Raw genomic sequence first — 16,863 nt, forward strand, 5'->3', positions numbered from 1 at the left:
GGAGGCTGCAGCGGAAATGGTCAATATGGGCCCGCTCATTCCACCCTGCATCAGCCGCTAGGGTCCGGAACTCTAAGGCAAAGTCCTGTGCGCTCCTCATCCCCTGTCGGAGGTAGAACAGACGTTCCCCCGCCGCCTTCCCTTCTGGTGGATGGTCGAATACAGCACGGAAGCGGCGGGAGAACTCCGCATAGTTCGTGGTTGCGGCGTCCATTCTCCTCCACTCGGCGTTGGCCCACTCCAACGCCTTGCCGGTGAGACAGGAGATGAGGGCTGAGACGCTCTCGTGTCCCGAGGGCGCCGGGTGTACGGTGGCGAGGTAGAGCTCCACCTGCAGCAGGAACCCTTGACACCCGGCGGTGGAGCCGTCGTACGCCCTCGGGAGCGAGAGCCGAATCCCACTGGGTTCCGGAGATGAAACCGGAGGGCTGACCGCTGGAGCTGGGTCGGTGGTTGGAGGTGTGGGCACCCCGCTGGTCTCCCATCGGTGTAGAGTGTTCATCACCCTCTCTAGGGCGTGACAGACCTGGTTCATTCGGTCCTCCTGACCACGAAGACGTTCGTCCATATCGGCGGTCGGCGCGGTCGCTCCTGCTGATTCCATTGTGATGCGTGATTCTGTCAGAGTGGTGTAGGTGGATGATAGGAATCAGGCGCAGGAAACCAGGAGGACGTCAACAGAACTTTACTGAGTCCAAAACACAAGTATACGTCGCCAACCCAACCGGGTGGCGCGAACAATTACGCACGAAAATACACAGTGCGAGAAAACAAGGAAAAGCGCACACAGTGCGAGCTCTCGTAAAACACAACGAGAGAACAAACTCCAAGAGGCAGGCTGACAAAACCAATCACGCATAACACCTGACCCAAACAAACAAACTAAATAAGGGGAACAATCAAGACACAAATAAGGGACAGGTGTTATGAACAGACAAAACCAAAAGAACAAGAAACATAGAACGGTGGCAGCTAGTACTCCGGAGACGACGACCGCCGAAGTCCGCCCGAACAAGGAAGAGGAGCAGCCTCGGCCGAAACCGTGACATGGGATATGTATTCCGAGTATATCCACATCACCATCAGACCATTTTATTGGTAAACTACATGGTAATGTAAAAAATGTATTTTTTAGTGATCCAATACGTAATATAGTACATTTGTCATAATTTGGTTGTAATCCAGAGAGGTTAGAACATGTATCTAGATCCTCTATGAGGCTGTGGAGGGATTCTAGTTGTGGATTTAAAAGAAAACATTAATCATCAGCGTACAATGACACCTTTGTTTTTAAGCCCTGTATTTCTAATCCTCTGATATTATTATTGGATCTGATTTTAATAGCTAACATCTCGATGGCCACAATAAATAGATATGCCGATAGTGGACAACCTTGTTTCACTCCTCTTGACAGTTTAAAACTTTCTGAGAAATAGCCATTATTTACTATTTTACACCTAGGGTTACTATACATGATTTTGACCCATTTTATAAGAGATTCTCCAAAATTGAAATGCTCCAGGCATTCATATATAAACCCCAGTCAAACTTTATCAAATGCCTTTTCGAAGTCTGCTATGAATAGCAGGCCTGGTTTCCCATATTTTCCATAGTGTTCTATTGTTTCCAATACTTGCCTTATATTATCTCCAATGTATCTTCCATGTAAAAAACCTGTCTGATTAGAATGAATAATATCCGACAATACCTTTTTAATTCTATGCGCTATACATTTTGCTAGGATTTTTGCATCACAACACTGAAGTGTAAGGGGCCTCCAATTTTGTAAATGGACTGGATCTTTATTTTTTCCACTTGTATCCTGTTTCAGTAATAATGAGATCAGTCCTTCTTCTTGAGTGTCAGATAATCTACCATTTACATAGGAGTGGTTAAAACATGCTAATAACGGTCCTCTTAGTATATCAAAAAAGGTTTGGTATACCTCGACTGGTATGCCATCCAACCTTGGAGTTTTCCCAGACTTAAAGTCTTTAATTGCATCCAGAAGTTCCTCCTCTGTAATTTCACCTTCACATGAGTCTTTCTGTGTGGCTGTTAATTTGACATTATCAATAGAAAAAAAAATCTCTACAATTAGCTTCAGTTAGAGGAGATGGAGGCGACTGAAAAGAAAACATATGCTTAAAGTACTTTGTTTCTTCCTTCAAAATATCATTTGGTGAATTATGGGTGACTCCGTCAATTGTAACCAGTTTCATTAAGTTCTTTTTGGTAGCATTTCTATGTTGAAGATTAAAAAATAATTTTGTGCATTTTTCCTCATATTCCATCCAGTTTGCTTTATTTTTATAATATATTACACTTGATCTTTCTTGAATAAGTTTCTCCATTTCTTTTTGTTTTTCCTCTAATTTATTCTGAGCCTCTATGTTACAGTTTTTATTGCCATCTATCTGTTCTGTTAGACTTTCTATTTCCTTTCTTAGTATAAACTCTTTTGACCTAAATTGCTTTTGTTTTCGAGATGAGTACTGAATTGCATGGCCTCTAAAGGCACATTTAAAGGTGTCCCATACAATAAGGGGATTCGCTGTACCTATGTTATGTTGGAAAAAGTCAGTTATAAATTCCTTTGTTCTAATTATAAATAAATTATCATCCAATAGGCTTTGATTAAATTTCCAATATCCTCGCCCACGTGGAAATTCAGTAAGAGTAATGTATATGCCTATTATATGATGGTCCGACTGCATTCTGTCCCCTATCAACACTTTTTTTTACTTTTGGTGCCAACGAGAATGAGATAAGAAAGAAGTCAAGACGACTAGCTTGATTCAGTCTCCGCCATGTATATCTCACTAGATCAGTATATTTAAGCCTCCATATATCTACTAGTTCTAATGTATCCATGACATTCACAATTTCCTTAAGAGCATGTGGGTGATTGTTTGTGGTGTGATTTCCTTTACGGTCCATTGAGCTATTTAAAACAGTATTATAATCCCCCACCATAATAATATTGTCTTGAGTTGCTTGCAGGCTTGATAATTTATTATATATATTGTCAAAGAATTGTGGATCATCATTATTTGGTCCGTAAAGGTTAATGAGCCATATCTGTTTATGGTCCAATAACATATTTAAAATAATCCATCTACCTTGTGTATCTATTTGTACAATTTGCACATTCGGATCGAAATTACTATTAATTAATATCATCACCCCTTTTTAATTTCTTTGCCCATGGGAGAAGTATATTCCCCCCCCCCCCCATTCACTGTGTTTGCTAATCCAAGTTTATCATTTTAAAAAGGCTAATTGATCATTAGAAACCCCTTTTGCAATTATGTTAGCACAGCTGAAAACTGTTGTGCTGATTAAATAATCAATAAAACTGGCCTTCTTGAGACTAGTTGAGTATCTGGAGCATCAGCAATTGTGGGTTAGATAACAGGCTCAAAATGGCCAGAAACAAATAACTTTATTCTGAAACTCGTCAGTATATTCTTGTTCTGAGAAATTAAGGCTATTCCATGTGAGAAATTGCCAAGAAACTGAAGATCTCGAACAACGTTGTGTACTACTCCCTTCACAGAACAGTGCAAACTGGCTCTAACCAGAATAGAAAGAAGAGTGGGAGGCCTCGGTGCACAACTGAGCAAGAGGACAAATGCATTAGAGTACCTAGTTTGAGTAACAGACGCCTCAAAAGGTCCTCAACTGGCAGCTTCATTAAATAGTACCCGCAAAACACCAGTCTCAACGTCAACAGTGAAGAGACAACTCCGGGATGCTGACCTTCCAGGCAGAGTTGCAAAGAAAAAGCCATATCTCAGACTGGCTAATAAAAATAAAAAGATTAAGAGGAACTCTGGAAGCTCTGTCAGAGTGACCATCAGGTTCTTGGTCACCTCCCTGACCAAGGCCCTTCTCCCCGATTGCTCAGTTTGGCCAGGCGGCAGCTCTAGGAAGAGTCTTGATGGTTCAAAACTTCTTCCATTTAAGAATGAGGAGGCCACTGTGTTCTTGCGGACCTTTAATGCTGCAAGAAATGTTTTGGTACCCTTCCCAGATCTGTGCCTCACACAATCATGTCTTGGAGCTCTACGGACAATTCCTTCGACCTCATGGCTTGGTTTTGCTCTGACATACAAAGTCAACTATGGGACCTTATATAGACAGGTGTGTGCCTTTCTAAATCATGTCCAATCAATTGCATTTACCACAGGTGGACTCCAATCAAGTTGTAGAAACATCTCAAGGATGATCAATGGGAACAGGATGCACCTGAGCTCAATTTCATGTCTCCTAGCAAAGGGTCACTTTTTTGTTATGATGTATCTGTGTGTAGATTACTGAAGATTTGTATTTATTTAATCCATTTTAGAATAAGGCTGTAACGTAACAAATGTGGGAAAAAGTCAAGGGGTCAGAATGCTTTCCGAAGGCGCTTGTATATACTGCATCGGCTATTAAATTATCTCTCTCTCTCTCTCTCTCTCTCTCTCTCTCTCTCTCTCTCTCTCTCTCTCTCTCTCTCTCTCTCTCTCTCTCTCTCTCTCTCTCTCTCTCTCTCTCTCTCTCTCTCTCTCTCTCTCTCTCTCTCTCTCTCTCTCTCTCTCTCTCTCTCTCTCTCTCTCTTCTCTCTCTCTCTCTCTCTCTCTCTCTCTCTCTCTCTCTCTCTCTCTCTCTCTCTCTCTCTCTCTCTCTCTCTCTCTCTCTCTCTCTCTCTCTCTCTCTCTCTCTCTCTCTCTCTCTCTCTCTCTCTCTCTCTCTCTCTCTCTCCTCCCCCCCATGCCCTGCTCGTTTCCTCCATCCCATCTTTTCACTCTGCATAAGTCTTGCCTTCTTTCCTTTTCCTGTCCTCCGTCTGTTCTTCCCTTTTCTTGCTCCTTCCCTTCGCCCCACCACTCCCTCCCTCCCCTGTTCTCAATATGTGATAATGTTTGTCTTTGAGATGATGGTAATGATAATAATGTTGGTAATGTTAATAACAGCAAACACAACGTGCCATTAGAACACAGGACTGATGGTTGCTGATAATGGACCTCTGTACGCCTATGTAGATATTCTATTAAAAATCAGCTGTTTCCAGCTACAATAGCCATTTACAACATTAACAATGTCTACACTGTATTTCTGATCTATTTGATGTTATTTTAATGGACCAAAAAAATGCTTTTCTTTCGAAAACAAGGACATTTCTAAGTGACTCCAAACTTTTGAACGGTAGGGTATAGATCATACAGTGAGGGAAAAAAGTATTTGATCCCCTGCTGATTTTGTACATTTGCCCACTGACAAAGACATGATCAGTCTATAATGTTTTGGGTCATTGTCATGCTGGAATACTCATCCACGACCCATTTTCAATGCCCTGGCTGAGGGAACGACGTTCTCACCCAAGATTTGACGGTACATGGCCCTGTCCATCGTCCCTTTGATGCGGTGAAGTTGTCCTGTCCCCTTAGCAGAAAAACACCCCCAAAGCATAATGTTTCCACCTCCATGTTTGACGGTGGGGATGGTGTTCTTGGGGTCATAGGCAGCATTCCTCCTCCTCCAAATACGGCGAGTTGAGTTGATGCCAAAGAGCTCGATTTTGGTCTCATCTGACCACAACACTTTCATCCAGTTCTCCTCTGAATCATTCAGATGTTCATTGGCAAACTTCAGACCGGCCTGTATATGTGCTTTCTTGAGCAGGGGGACCTTGCGGGCGCTGCAGGATTTCAGTCCTTCACGGCGTAGTGTGTTACCAATTGTTTTCTTGGTGACTATGGTCCCAGCTGCCTTGAGATCATTGACAAGATCCTCCCGTGTAGTTCTGGGCTGATTCCTCACCGTTCTCATGATCATTGCAACTCCACGAGGTGAGATCTTGCATGGAGCCCCAGGCCGAGGGAGATTTACAGTTCTTTTGTGTTTCTTCCATTTGCGAATAATCGCACCAACTGTTGTCACCTTCTCACCAAGCTGCTTGTCGATGGTCTTGTAGCCCATTACAGCCTTGTGTAGGTCTACAATATTGTCCCTGACATCCTTGGAGAGCTCTTTGGTCTTGGCCATGGTGGAGAGTTTGGAATCTGATTGATTGATTGCTTCTGTGGACAGGTGTCTTTTATACAGGTAACAAACTGAGATTAGAGTGTGCTCCTAATCTCAGCTCATTACCTGTATAAAAGACACCTGGGAGCCAGAAATCTTTCTGATTGAGAGGGGGTCAAATACTTATTTCCCTCATTAAAATGCAAATCAATTTATAACATTGTGAGGGGTTTTCTGGATTTTTTTGTTGTTATTCTGTCTCTCACTGTTCAAATAAAACTACCATTAAAATTATAGACTGATAATTTCTTTGTCAGTGGGCAAACGTACAAAATCAGCAGGGGATCAAATACTTTTTTCCCTCACTGTATATATAACTGATTTGATTGAATGTAGCCCTGAGCATTGATAAAGCTGGACCTACAGTAAACATAGTAGAGACCTTGAGCTGTACACTGTGCTATGCCTCTTAGGAAACTCTTGTTTCTTCCTTCCTCCTCTCCAGAATGTTTGCGCTGCGTATTTTCCCCATGTGATGTTGATTAGGCTGTTACAGCTGTGTAGTGGAGGGTTGTGTGGTAGCTGGCTAAGTGCGCTGCTAGCATATTGCTCCTAAATTAGCTTAGGGCTTTCAATTCACACTGTGCTGCAAACAGGACAATTGGATACACTGACTACACATGCAGTATAATGGATAGATTTGATATATAGCTATGATGGCACATCATGTTTTTGCTATTTATTTTCTCCAGTTATTTCTTAAAGTTACTTTGGGGCCTAGTGTTGTTTTTGTGCTTCTTTAGTCATAAACATGCTAAAATATTGGAGCATATGCAAACACTGTATATTATTATCATATTTCTAGGTAAAAATAAATTACATCATTTTTGCACTGCACACACAAAGCATGACATGACGACATGCATCCAACGGTGCATTCTCAGAGCTCACATTGAATATAATTAATCTATAACCCCAGACACAACGTGAGCAGATTAGATTGAATAGCGTCCTCAGTACCTGTGTGGTGTGGCTGTCCGTGTCCTCGTTTGCCCTGACCAGGCCGGTGTGATGGAGGAAGGCTGTGAGCGGCGTAACCGAGGTGACCAGGACATAAACTGTCACCGTGGCAACGAGGCCAGGGCTCACCAAGTTAAGTGTGGGAACAGCTGGGTTCCTAAGGAAGGAAAAACAACAACAACGATAACATTAGAAAATCAAACCCATTTGTTTCAACAAGAGAATAGAGACCCTTGAACATGATTGAGCTGTACGTTCCGACTAAGGTAAACATGTGTTGTTACTGGCAGAGTTGACTGACCAATCACCCTGTGCCACATCACGAACATCTCCCAGCTGGGTGCGGGGCGATCCACAGGCAGATGGATTTATGCGTAATGCCAGCCCTGAAACAAAACACAGTGACAGAGAAACACACACAAGTGATAAGAGACATTAATCTGTAACTACTCTAGTGATGACAGAGACAGTTGGATTTAGCATCTATCCTAGACTGTCACAAGGGGTTGATCTCAGGGCTATTATAGAGCAGTTTATTTTTGCTGAGTTTGCTTCCCTTGTGCTGGTTATGAGTTGTGAAATAGCAGAGCAGCTGTATGTGTGTCCTTGCATAAGAAGTGTCAACCCCTATACATGCTTTGCTTTGCATATCAACAGCCCACTGGGAATAGACATCAATTCAACGTCTTTTCCATGTTGGTTCAACCTAATTTCTTTGAAATGACATGGAAACAACGTTGATTCAACCAGTGGGTGCCCAGTGGGAGGGACTGAGAGCGTGTTTTCATTCTCTGGCACTATACTGCTAATGAAATTCCCCACTGTTGGAAACGTGGCGCCAGTAGAGAGAGGGTGTGTGTGTGTGTGTGTGTTCTAAGGCCCAAATCCCTATCAGTCCTGGGCATTATCCCAGCTCTTCTCCCATCCCCCGGACTCAAATCACTGGCCAGAGAAGGATGGACAAAGCACTCAATTTCAAATCAGTTCTACTGGTAATCCACATCCCTCACATATGATATCTGAATCACAATCTATCGTTCAATATTTCCAAGTTCTAATGGAGCTAGACTAAATCTGAAAGACAGAGGAAACCAAACCACACAACACTGTATTCTCTGAAACCACACAAAACCCTGAATTAGGCCCAAACCAGGAAACGGACCCCCCTGCCCCTCCTCTCCTCCTGTCCCTGGAACATGGCAGTGATTGTTGGTTGTGCCGTTTGTAAGATAAATTATGTTCTCAAACAAAGGGTGGGCAGAGACCTGGCTCCTGGTCTAAGGAAGCGGTCAAAAGGACCTGAAGAGGGGCTGTGAGGGGGTCTGCAGGACTTCAAGGTGAAAGGGGGCAATTGAGGAGGAGACACTAGCCTTTAACCGGGACTGCACCTATGTCAACATTTGTGTGGGAGACAAAAAAGGAAGGACAATATTGTTCTAGAAGTGGGAGACAATGTGTGTTCTGTACAGGGAAGAGAACTCTAAACTAAAGAAAAAAGAGGTAGAGGAGAACACACAGAGGACAATCAGTTACTATCTAAGTCAAGCCTGTTGGTCGTCTTTACCTTCCTTCTGAGATATAATGACGATAAGTGACGGCAACCAAAAATATATATTTTTGCCGCATCTCCATCAAAGCCCCTCTCTCACTCAATCCATCATCTTTCTTTTCATGCGGTTCGAATGGAGGACGAATATAAGCAGAGATGCATTGGGTAATTATAAATGACTTCTCCGAACCGATCGCTACTGTGACTATAAAAGTGATGTCTTTATTTAGGTCTTCTCTGAAAGCCATATTAAAGAGAGAGAGCAGGTATGAAAGCCCTGTAAACTTTTGAACCAAAACAAGCCACGCATCTTCTCCAAAATGAATCTTCAGCTCATCATCTACGGTTTCCACGGAAACAACTATAATAGTACTATAAGTACCTCAATGTATACTAGCTTATACAATTTATAGAAGTTATACAAGTCTAATTACGTACGGGTCATTTCCATGAAAACGCATCTGTATTTAAATGCAGGGACGGCCTGTTCAATAGGGCGATATGGGCGACGCACTGCCAAACGGGAAAAGGAAGGGATTTTTTTTCTAATCAATTATATCACGGCAACAGTAGTTATCAGTGTTGTAATCTATACGTCTGATCTGCCACAGTGCCACACTGCCACTAAATGTCGAATCAGGCTAAAGTCGTGCTTCAAATGGCTCCACCCCCTTTTGGGGCGATTTCAGTCAGATTGAAAATCGCCCAGAACTTCTGTCATAGACTCCCATGTAAAATCTATTTTTTTCAAATTTCAGAGCCTTCAATACAATCTCAATGGGTGTCTGTGGGCTTGCACTTACGCGCTTTCGTCATACGTTACGTAACCATGAACGTAACTGAGAAAAGAGTGGATTGTTTGAAAGAAGTTCCTTTTTGTCGGCGAACAAATTAAGATAAATTGGCAACGAAACAATTAGGACCTCCCAGACCAAATTTAATAATTCAACAGGTTTCTACTAAAGGCGGAAAGTCCTACACCCGAGGATTTTCCAAAAATTGGTACGAACGAAAAAAGACATTGCCACTCACTCAACTGGATGACGAGGGATACAGGCTAGCTGTCCGCCGCCACAACGATGAGGTTAGTGTTGATAATCACAAGTTTACTGGATGTGGATATGGTGTAATAAAGGCAGTTTATTCAGAGGTAAATATATCTGGAATCGCGTTCACGGACCCGTTCGTCAAACTCTTAGGGAGCTATAAATTAAGCCCCATTACTTACCATATCAGATAAGAGAAATTGCTGCAGCTACATATATTTTACATCCTGGCCCTACATAGTTCACTATTTGCATCACTTACCAAAATATTACATGTGGTCATATATGCTTGGAAAGTGGAGATGCCATAGAACGTCAAAAAAGTAAACATTGCTGGAGACACATTGCCGTTTTGGAGAAGACATCGCGTTTGCTAGCGAAGAGATTTGTTGTGGCAAATGAACTTGGGCTGGGAATTGCCAGGAACCTCACGATAAGATATATGCATCAGCATTGCGAGTCTCATGATTCTATACGTATTGCGATTCGATACTGTGATTTTATTGCGCACCATATGTCTGTTGCAGAGGGATCAGAAAGCCATGAGAACGAGTTTTGATCAGTCATGGAAATAAAAGTGCTGAAAACAAATTGGCTCCCAATGTGAAAAGATTGAGAACAAGCTATGAAGGAACAATAATGGTGTTTTGGTGCAGGTACAGCCAACTAGCGCTAAAATATTGCGATATTGTCAATACAGTATATCGTAAAGTATCACTATGTAACTCGATTTCTTTCACCCCAATCCCTCAAATTAACGGTAAATAACTGAATTGTTTGCCCCACATTTAGCTAAGATGATTAGCTAGCCAGCTAAAATGTTTTAGTTAGTTAGCAGTCGCATCTACAATAGTTTACTGTCAATAACATGTCTCCAAAAATGACGTGGTGTCTCCAATTGTGTTGACATTTTACAATTGCAATGCGCATCCATGAGTATCCACTTTCTGTAGCTCAGCTGGTAGAGCATGGTGCTTGTAACGCCAAGGTAGTGGGTTCGATCCCCGGGACCACCCATACACAAAAATGTATGCACGCATGACTGTAAGTCGCTTTGGATAAAAGCGTCTGCTAAATGGCATATTATTATTATTATTATTATTATTATTATTATTATCTGAAGAGAGCCCCGAAACATTGTGTGCAGACATTTTATGCAATAAATGAAGTAGGTTCAATCTAGTAGTTCTGATCTTCTGATTGGTCCTGATGAGTTGGGCGAGGTCCCCTGCAGGCTACTGTCACTGTTGCATTGGCTCTGAGTCGGGTTCTCTGTCTTCAAATGTTCAGCCTAAGAGAGGGGATTTTTGTGTGTGTGTGTGTGTGTGTGTGTGTGTTTAACAGTGATGATGTGTGTGTGTGTGTGTGTGTGTGTTTAACAGTGATGATGTGTGTGTGTGTGTGTTTGTGTGTGTGTGTGTCCTCAGAGCAAGAACTCGTGAGTTGGAAGAACTGAGAGGCCTATGGCGTGGGTGTTGTCCTTGGCCACCTGCTGACAAGGCTGACAAGATAGGACCCTTTTGTCCATTGTTATTGGATAGGAACAGAACTTATAACCAGCTCCTGACCTAAATAGATCTTAGCACAACATTTTACTCAACATATCATATTCCATATTCACTATAACAAATATATTTACTACGACATTAGCAAGAACCGCCACATCCTCAGCCGGCTAATCCAGTGTGTGAAGTTTTGCGGAGTGTTTGAGTTAGCTTTGCGAGGCAAAGATGAAACTGAGGGCTCCACCAACCCTGGTAAGCCAACACTTTTGAGATCAGTCAATAAATGCTTCTGGTATTGACTTATATGCTGCCCCTGTCTTCATGTTGTTGCTGGACATATCTTTTTTTAAATGTGTGTAGGTCACCTAAATCATCAGAAAAATTGCCCCTCCTGAGAATTTTTTCAGGAGCCGCCACTGTTTAAATGTCTGCTAGCATCGGCCCAAATCTCTACTTTTAGGAACTCAAAGAGCTCACCTGAAAACTAAAGGTTGTCTGGAAACAGGTGATAACTCACCTAGGTCGTGTTCATTAGGACACACAACAGAAAATGTTTTCAACGTTTCTTATTGGACAAGTCTCCCCATTTGAGTCAGTTTTCTTCAGTTTGGTACATAATGAACATGGCCCAGATCTCATGTATCAATCAACGCTCCACCTGTGGACTCACCTGCTAGCCGGCTGTCTGTCTGGAAGCGACAAAGCCCGTCCACATCAGAGAAGGCCCCCACCAGCCCCGGTATCATGTTGACCTGAGTAGATGACAGATGGGACCCCACAGAGCTCAAGATCAATAAGTAATCTATCAACATGATATGATGCTCCAATTCAAAACACAGATGATCTAGATTCTAAGCAGTGGATCCAAAGGCAACGAATGAAAGTTAGTGGACTTGTTTGAAGTTGTGGCAAGAGGACTTAGCCAGGTCCCAGATCTGTTTGTGCCGTCTTGCCCACTCCTATGGACCATAGTAATATGCAACAAACGGATCTGGGACCAGGCTAAGGATGACTCTCTTCTGGCAGTGGTTGGATGGTCCTATGCAGTCTGATGTTATGGGATGTTAGTGTTATAGGAGGGTGTGTAAAGGAGAGAGGGTGAAGGGAATGTGATGTTTGTTGTTGGAGGAGTTTACTGTGTGTTTTCCCATCGTGTTTGATCTGATATCCATCATCTCAGGATAGAGATGTTTTCACTGAATTCTCTCGGATGCCAACTTAGGCCTGGCTTCTAAAAATATTTTCTAGAAGAATCTCTGGGTGGATCTGATTTCACATGGATATTAGAAAAAATACTGGGGGTCGTTAGGGGATCAAGCTTCACTGCTGGGGTTTGAGGAGACCGGGTTACACCAATATGAAACCCACATTAAAACTACACACCCATCACACCCATGTCGGTCAACATTCCGACATGGGGTAACATTCCCACATAGGTCACCAACGTTCCCGTATGAGACGACATTCCAGTTGAACATTCCCATACAGTGTGTGTGTGTGTTCTAAGGCCCAAATCACTATCAGTCCTGGGCATTATCCCAGCTCTTCTCCCATCCCCCGGACTCAAATCACTGGCCAGAGAAGGATGGACAAAGCACTCAATTTCAAATCAGTTCTACTGGTAATCCACATCCCTCACATATGATATCTGAATCACAATCTATCGTTCAATATTTCCAAGTTCTAATGGAGCTAGACTAAATCTGAAAGACAGAGGAAACCAAACCACACAACACTGTATTCCCTGAAACCACACAAGAGACAGAGACCTGGCTCCTGGTCTAAGGAAGAGGGGTGGGGGCGGTCAAAAGGACCTGAAGAGGAGCTGTGTGTGTAGCTGGTCTCACCCTCTGATCGGGCTGCAGATGGGAGAAGGACACTCTCCTCAGACAACTCTTCTCTGAACCGCTCAGACACACCAACATACTCCACTCCACACTGCCACCTGGGAGAGAGGGGGGAAGGAGAGGGAACGGATAAGAGATCAGTAAGCATCTTGTACAAATAAATGAAGCTTTGAAACCATACCAAATACGGTGCTCCAACTGTGTGCGGTAGAGAGAGAGAGAGAGAGAGAGAGAGAGAGAGAGAGAGAGAGAGAGAGAGAGAGAGAGAGAGAAATAGACAGAGAGGAAGAGAGAAACAGAAATAACATAAATTGAGAGGCAGAGAGAGAGAGAGGCAGCGAGCGAGAGAGAGAGAGAAACATCTGGTAGCGATTGCACAGCCAGTATTTGGAGAGGAGAGGAAACGTGGTGGTGTTTTGGTCTCAGTGTTCTGAAGCATTGAGAATAGGAGGAAGTGACTTAACAGCTATTATGGCAGCCTAGAGATGAATGGATAGCAAGAACTTTACCTTTGTGTGTGTGTCTGTGTTTCTGAGTGTGTGTGTGTGTGTGTGTGTGTGTGTGTGTGTGTGTTTGTGTGTGTGTGTGTGTGTGTGTGTGTGTGTGTGTGTGTGTGTGTGTGTGTGTGTGTGTGTGTGTGTGTGTGTGTGTGTGTATATGTACACTCCTCCCTCTGTGTCTGGATACAGAGATAGATTAAGTGTGTGTAGTGTTCTTTGTAACCTAATTATAATCATTGCTTTCAGGTCCTGCCACAGCTCCCATATCAGCCTGCCATCTGTCTGAGTTGACCCTGATACAGCCCAGAGCCCCAGACCATCAGAACAGCACACACACACACACGGCCTGGAATTTCGTGATTTTAGGGGCAAGGCCATTTGGCGTTCAAGAGGTGCCCAGTCTGCCAGGGCACCAAGGACATGCTAGGTCACCAAGGCCATTAACCAAAATGGCCATTAACCAAAATAGCCAATTAAATTAATTTGAAAACCGAAAAACTGTAGCTATTCTGTTAAGAAAAAGACAAGTATATGTACATAAATAATTAGCCTACATGTCGAAGTGTAGGTGATAGCCTTTGGCTACAGCCGGTCATGTCCTGACCTATGCTGACATGAGGGAGGCGCCTGAAAATGTAACTAAACTTTAATGAGACTTTTAATTATATATACAGTACCAGTCAAAGTTTGGACACACCTACTCATTCAAGGGTTTTACTTTAACTATTTTCTACATTGTAGAATAATAGTGAAGACATCAAAACTATGAAATAACACATATGGAATCATGTAGTAAACAAAAAGTGTTAAAACAAATCAAAATATATTTTATATTTCAGATTCTTCAAATAGCCACCCTTTGCCTTGATGACAGCTTTGCACACTCTTGGCATTCTCTCAACCAGCTTCACCTGGAATGCTTTTCCAACAGTCTTGAAGGAGTTCCCACATATGCTGAGCACTTAATGGCTGCTTTTCCTTCCCTCTGCGGTCCGACTCATCCCAAACCATCTCAATTGGGTTGAGGTCAGGGGATTGTGGAGGCCAGGTCATCTGATTCAGCACTCCATCACTCTCCTTCTTGATCAAATAGCCCTTACACAGCCTGGAGGTATGTTGGGTCATTGTCCTGTTGAAAAACAAATGATAGTCCCACTAAGCCCAAACCAGATGGGATGGCGTATCGCTGTAGAATGCTGTGGTAGCCATGCTGGTTAAGTGTGCCTTGAATTCAAAATAAATCACAGATAGTGTCACCAGAAAAGCACCCCAACACCATAACACCTCCTCCTCCATGCTTTATGGTGGGAAATACACATCCGTTCACCCACACCGCGTCTCACAAAGACATGGCGGTTGGAACCAAAAATCTGCAATTTGGACTCCAGACCAAAGGACAAATTTCCACCGGTCTAATGTCCATTGCCCGTGTTTCCTGGCCCAAGCAAGTCTCTTCTTCTTATTGGTGTCCTTTAGTAGTGGTTTCTTTGCAGCAATTCAACTATGAAGGCCTGATTCACACAGTCCCCTCTGAACAGTTGATGTTGAGATGTGTCTGTTACTTGAACACTGTGAAGCATTTATTTGTGCTGCAATTTCTGAGGCTGGTAGCTCTAATGAACTTAACCTCTGCAGCAGAGGTAACTCTGGGTCTTCCATTCCTGTGGTGGTCCTCATGAGAGCCAGTTTCATCATAGCGCTTGATGGTTTTTGCGACTGCACTTAAAGAAATGTTAAAAGTGCTAGAAATGTTTCAGATTGCCTGACCTTCATGTCTTAAAGTAATGATGGCTGTCGTTTCTCTTTGCTTATTTGAGCTGTTCTTGCCATAATATGGACTTGGTCTTTACCAAATACGGCTATCTTCTGTATACCCCCCCTACTTTGTCACAACACAACTGATTGGCTCAAACGTATTAAGAAGGAAATAAATTCCACAAATTAACTTTTAAGAAGGCACACCTGTTAATTGAAATGCATTCCAGGTGACTACCTCATGAAGCTGGTTGAGTGAATGCCAAGAGTGCGCAAAGCTGTGATCAAGGCAAAGGGTGGATATTTTACGAATTTAAAATGTTCAATATATTTTGATTTGTTTAACACTATTTTGGTTACTACATGATTCCATATGTGTTATTTCATAGTTTTGATGTCTTCACTATTATTCTACAATGTAGAAAATAGTAGAAATAAAGAAAAACCCTTGAATTAGTAGGTGTGTCCAAACTTTTGACTGGAGGTATATACATATACAATTGAAGTCGGAAGTTTACATACACTTAGGTTGGAGTCATTAAAACTAGTTTTTCAACCACTCCACAAATTTCTTGTTAACAAACTATAGTTTTGGCAAGTCGGTTAGGACATCTACTTTGTGCATGACACAAGTAATTTTTCAAACAATTGTTTACAGACAGATTATTTAACTTATAATTCACTGTATCACAATTCCAGTGGGTCAGAAGTTTACATAAACTAAGTTGACTGTGCCTTTAAACACCTTGGAAGATTCCAGAAAATGATGTCATAGCTTTAGAAGCTTCTGATAGGCTAATTGACATCATTTGAGTCAATTGGAGGTGTACCTGTGGATGTATTTCAAGCCCTACCTTCAAACTCAGTGCCTCTTTGCTTGACATCATAGGAAAATCAAAAGAAATCAGCCAAGAACTCAGAAAAAGAATTGTAGACCTCCACAAGTCTGGTTCATCCTTGGGAGCAATTTATAAACGCCTGAAGGTACCACGTTCATCTGTACAAACAATAGTACGCAAGTATAGACACCATGGGCCACGCAGCCGTCGTACCGCTCAGGAAGGAGACGCGTTCTGTCTTCTAGAGATTAACGTACTTTGGTGCGAAAAGTGCAAATCAATCCCAGAACAACAGCAAAGGACCTTGTGAAGATGCTGGAGGAAACAGGTACAAAAGTATCTATATCCACAGTAAAACGAGTTCTATATCGACATAATCTGAAAGGCCGCTCAGCAAGGAAGAAGCCACTGCTCCAAAACCGCCATGAAAAAGCCAGACTACGGTTTGCAACTGCACATGGGGACAAAGATCGTACCTTTTGGAGAAATGTCCTCTGGTCTGATGAAACAAAAATAGAACTGTTTAGCCATAATGACATTTACATTTACATTTACATTATTTAGCAGACTCTCTTATCCAGAGCGACTTACAGTTAGTGAATACATGTTTATTTTTTATTTTTTTTATGCTGGCCCCACGTGGGAAACGAACCCACAACCCTGGCGTTGTAAACGCCATGCTCTATCAACTGAGCTACATCCCTGCCGGCCATTCCCTCCCCTACCCTGGACGACGCTGGGCCAATTGTGCACCGCCCATGAGTCTCCCGGTCACGGCCGGCTGCGACAG

At 42.7% G+C, this 16,863-nt stretch overlaps 1 protein-coding gene across 1 annotated transcript in view; it reads right to left on the bottom strand.

Annotated features, from left to right (window-relative positions):
* The window catches only part of LOC311140434 (cadherin-like and PC-esterase domain-containing protein 1), a gene marked incomplete at both ends in the record, with an annotated part of 89,860 nt that overhangs the window by 54,965 nt on the left and 18,032 nt on the right, over positions 1–16,863 (bottom strand). The window contains 4 exons of the mRNA XM_084175492.1: positions 7,033–7,189; positions 7,334–7,418; positions 11,803–11,884; positions 12,980–13,077. Coding sequence (XP_084031618.1) covers positions 7,033–7,189; positions 7,334–7,418; positions 11,803–11,884; positions 12,980–13,077 — 422 coding nt within the window. The remainder of the gene's footprint in view (positions 1–7,032; positions 7,190–7,333; positions 7,419–11,802; positions 11,885–12,979; positions 13,078–16,863) is intronic.

This window comes from Coregonus lavaretus, assembly GCF_964263955.1.
Source record: "Coregonus lavaretus genome assembly, chromosome: 13".
Taxonomy (NCBI): domain Eukaryota; kingdom Metazoa; phylum Chordata; class Actinopteri; order Salmoniformes; family Salmonidae; genus Coregonus; species Coregonus lavaretus.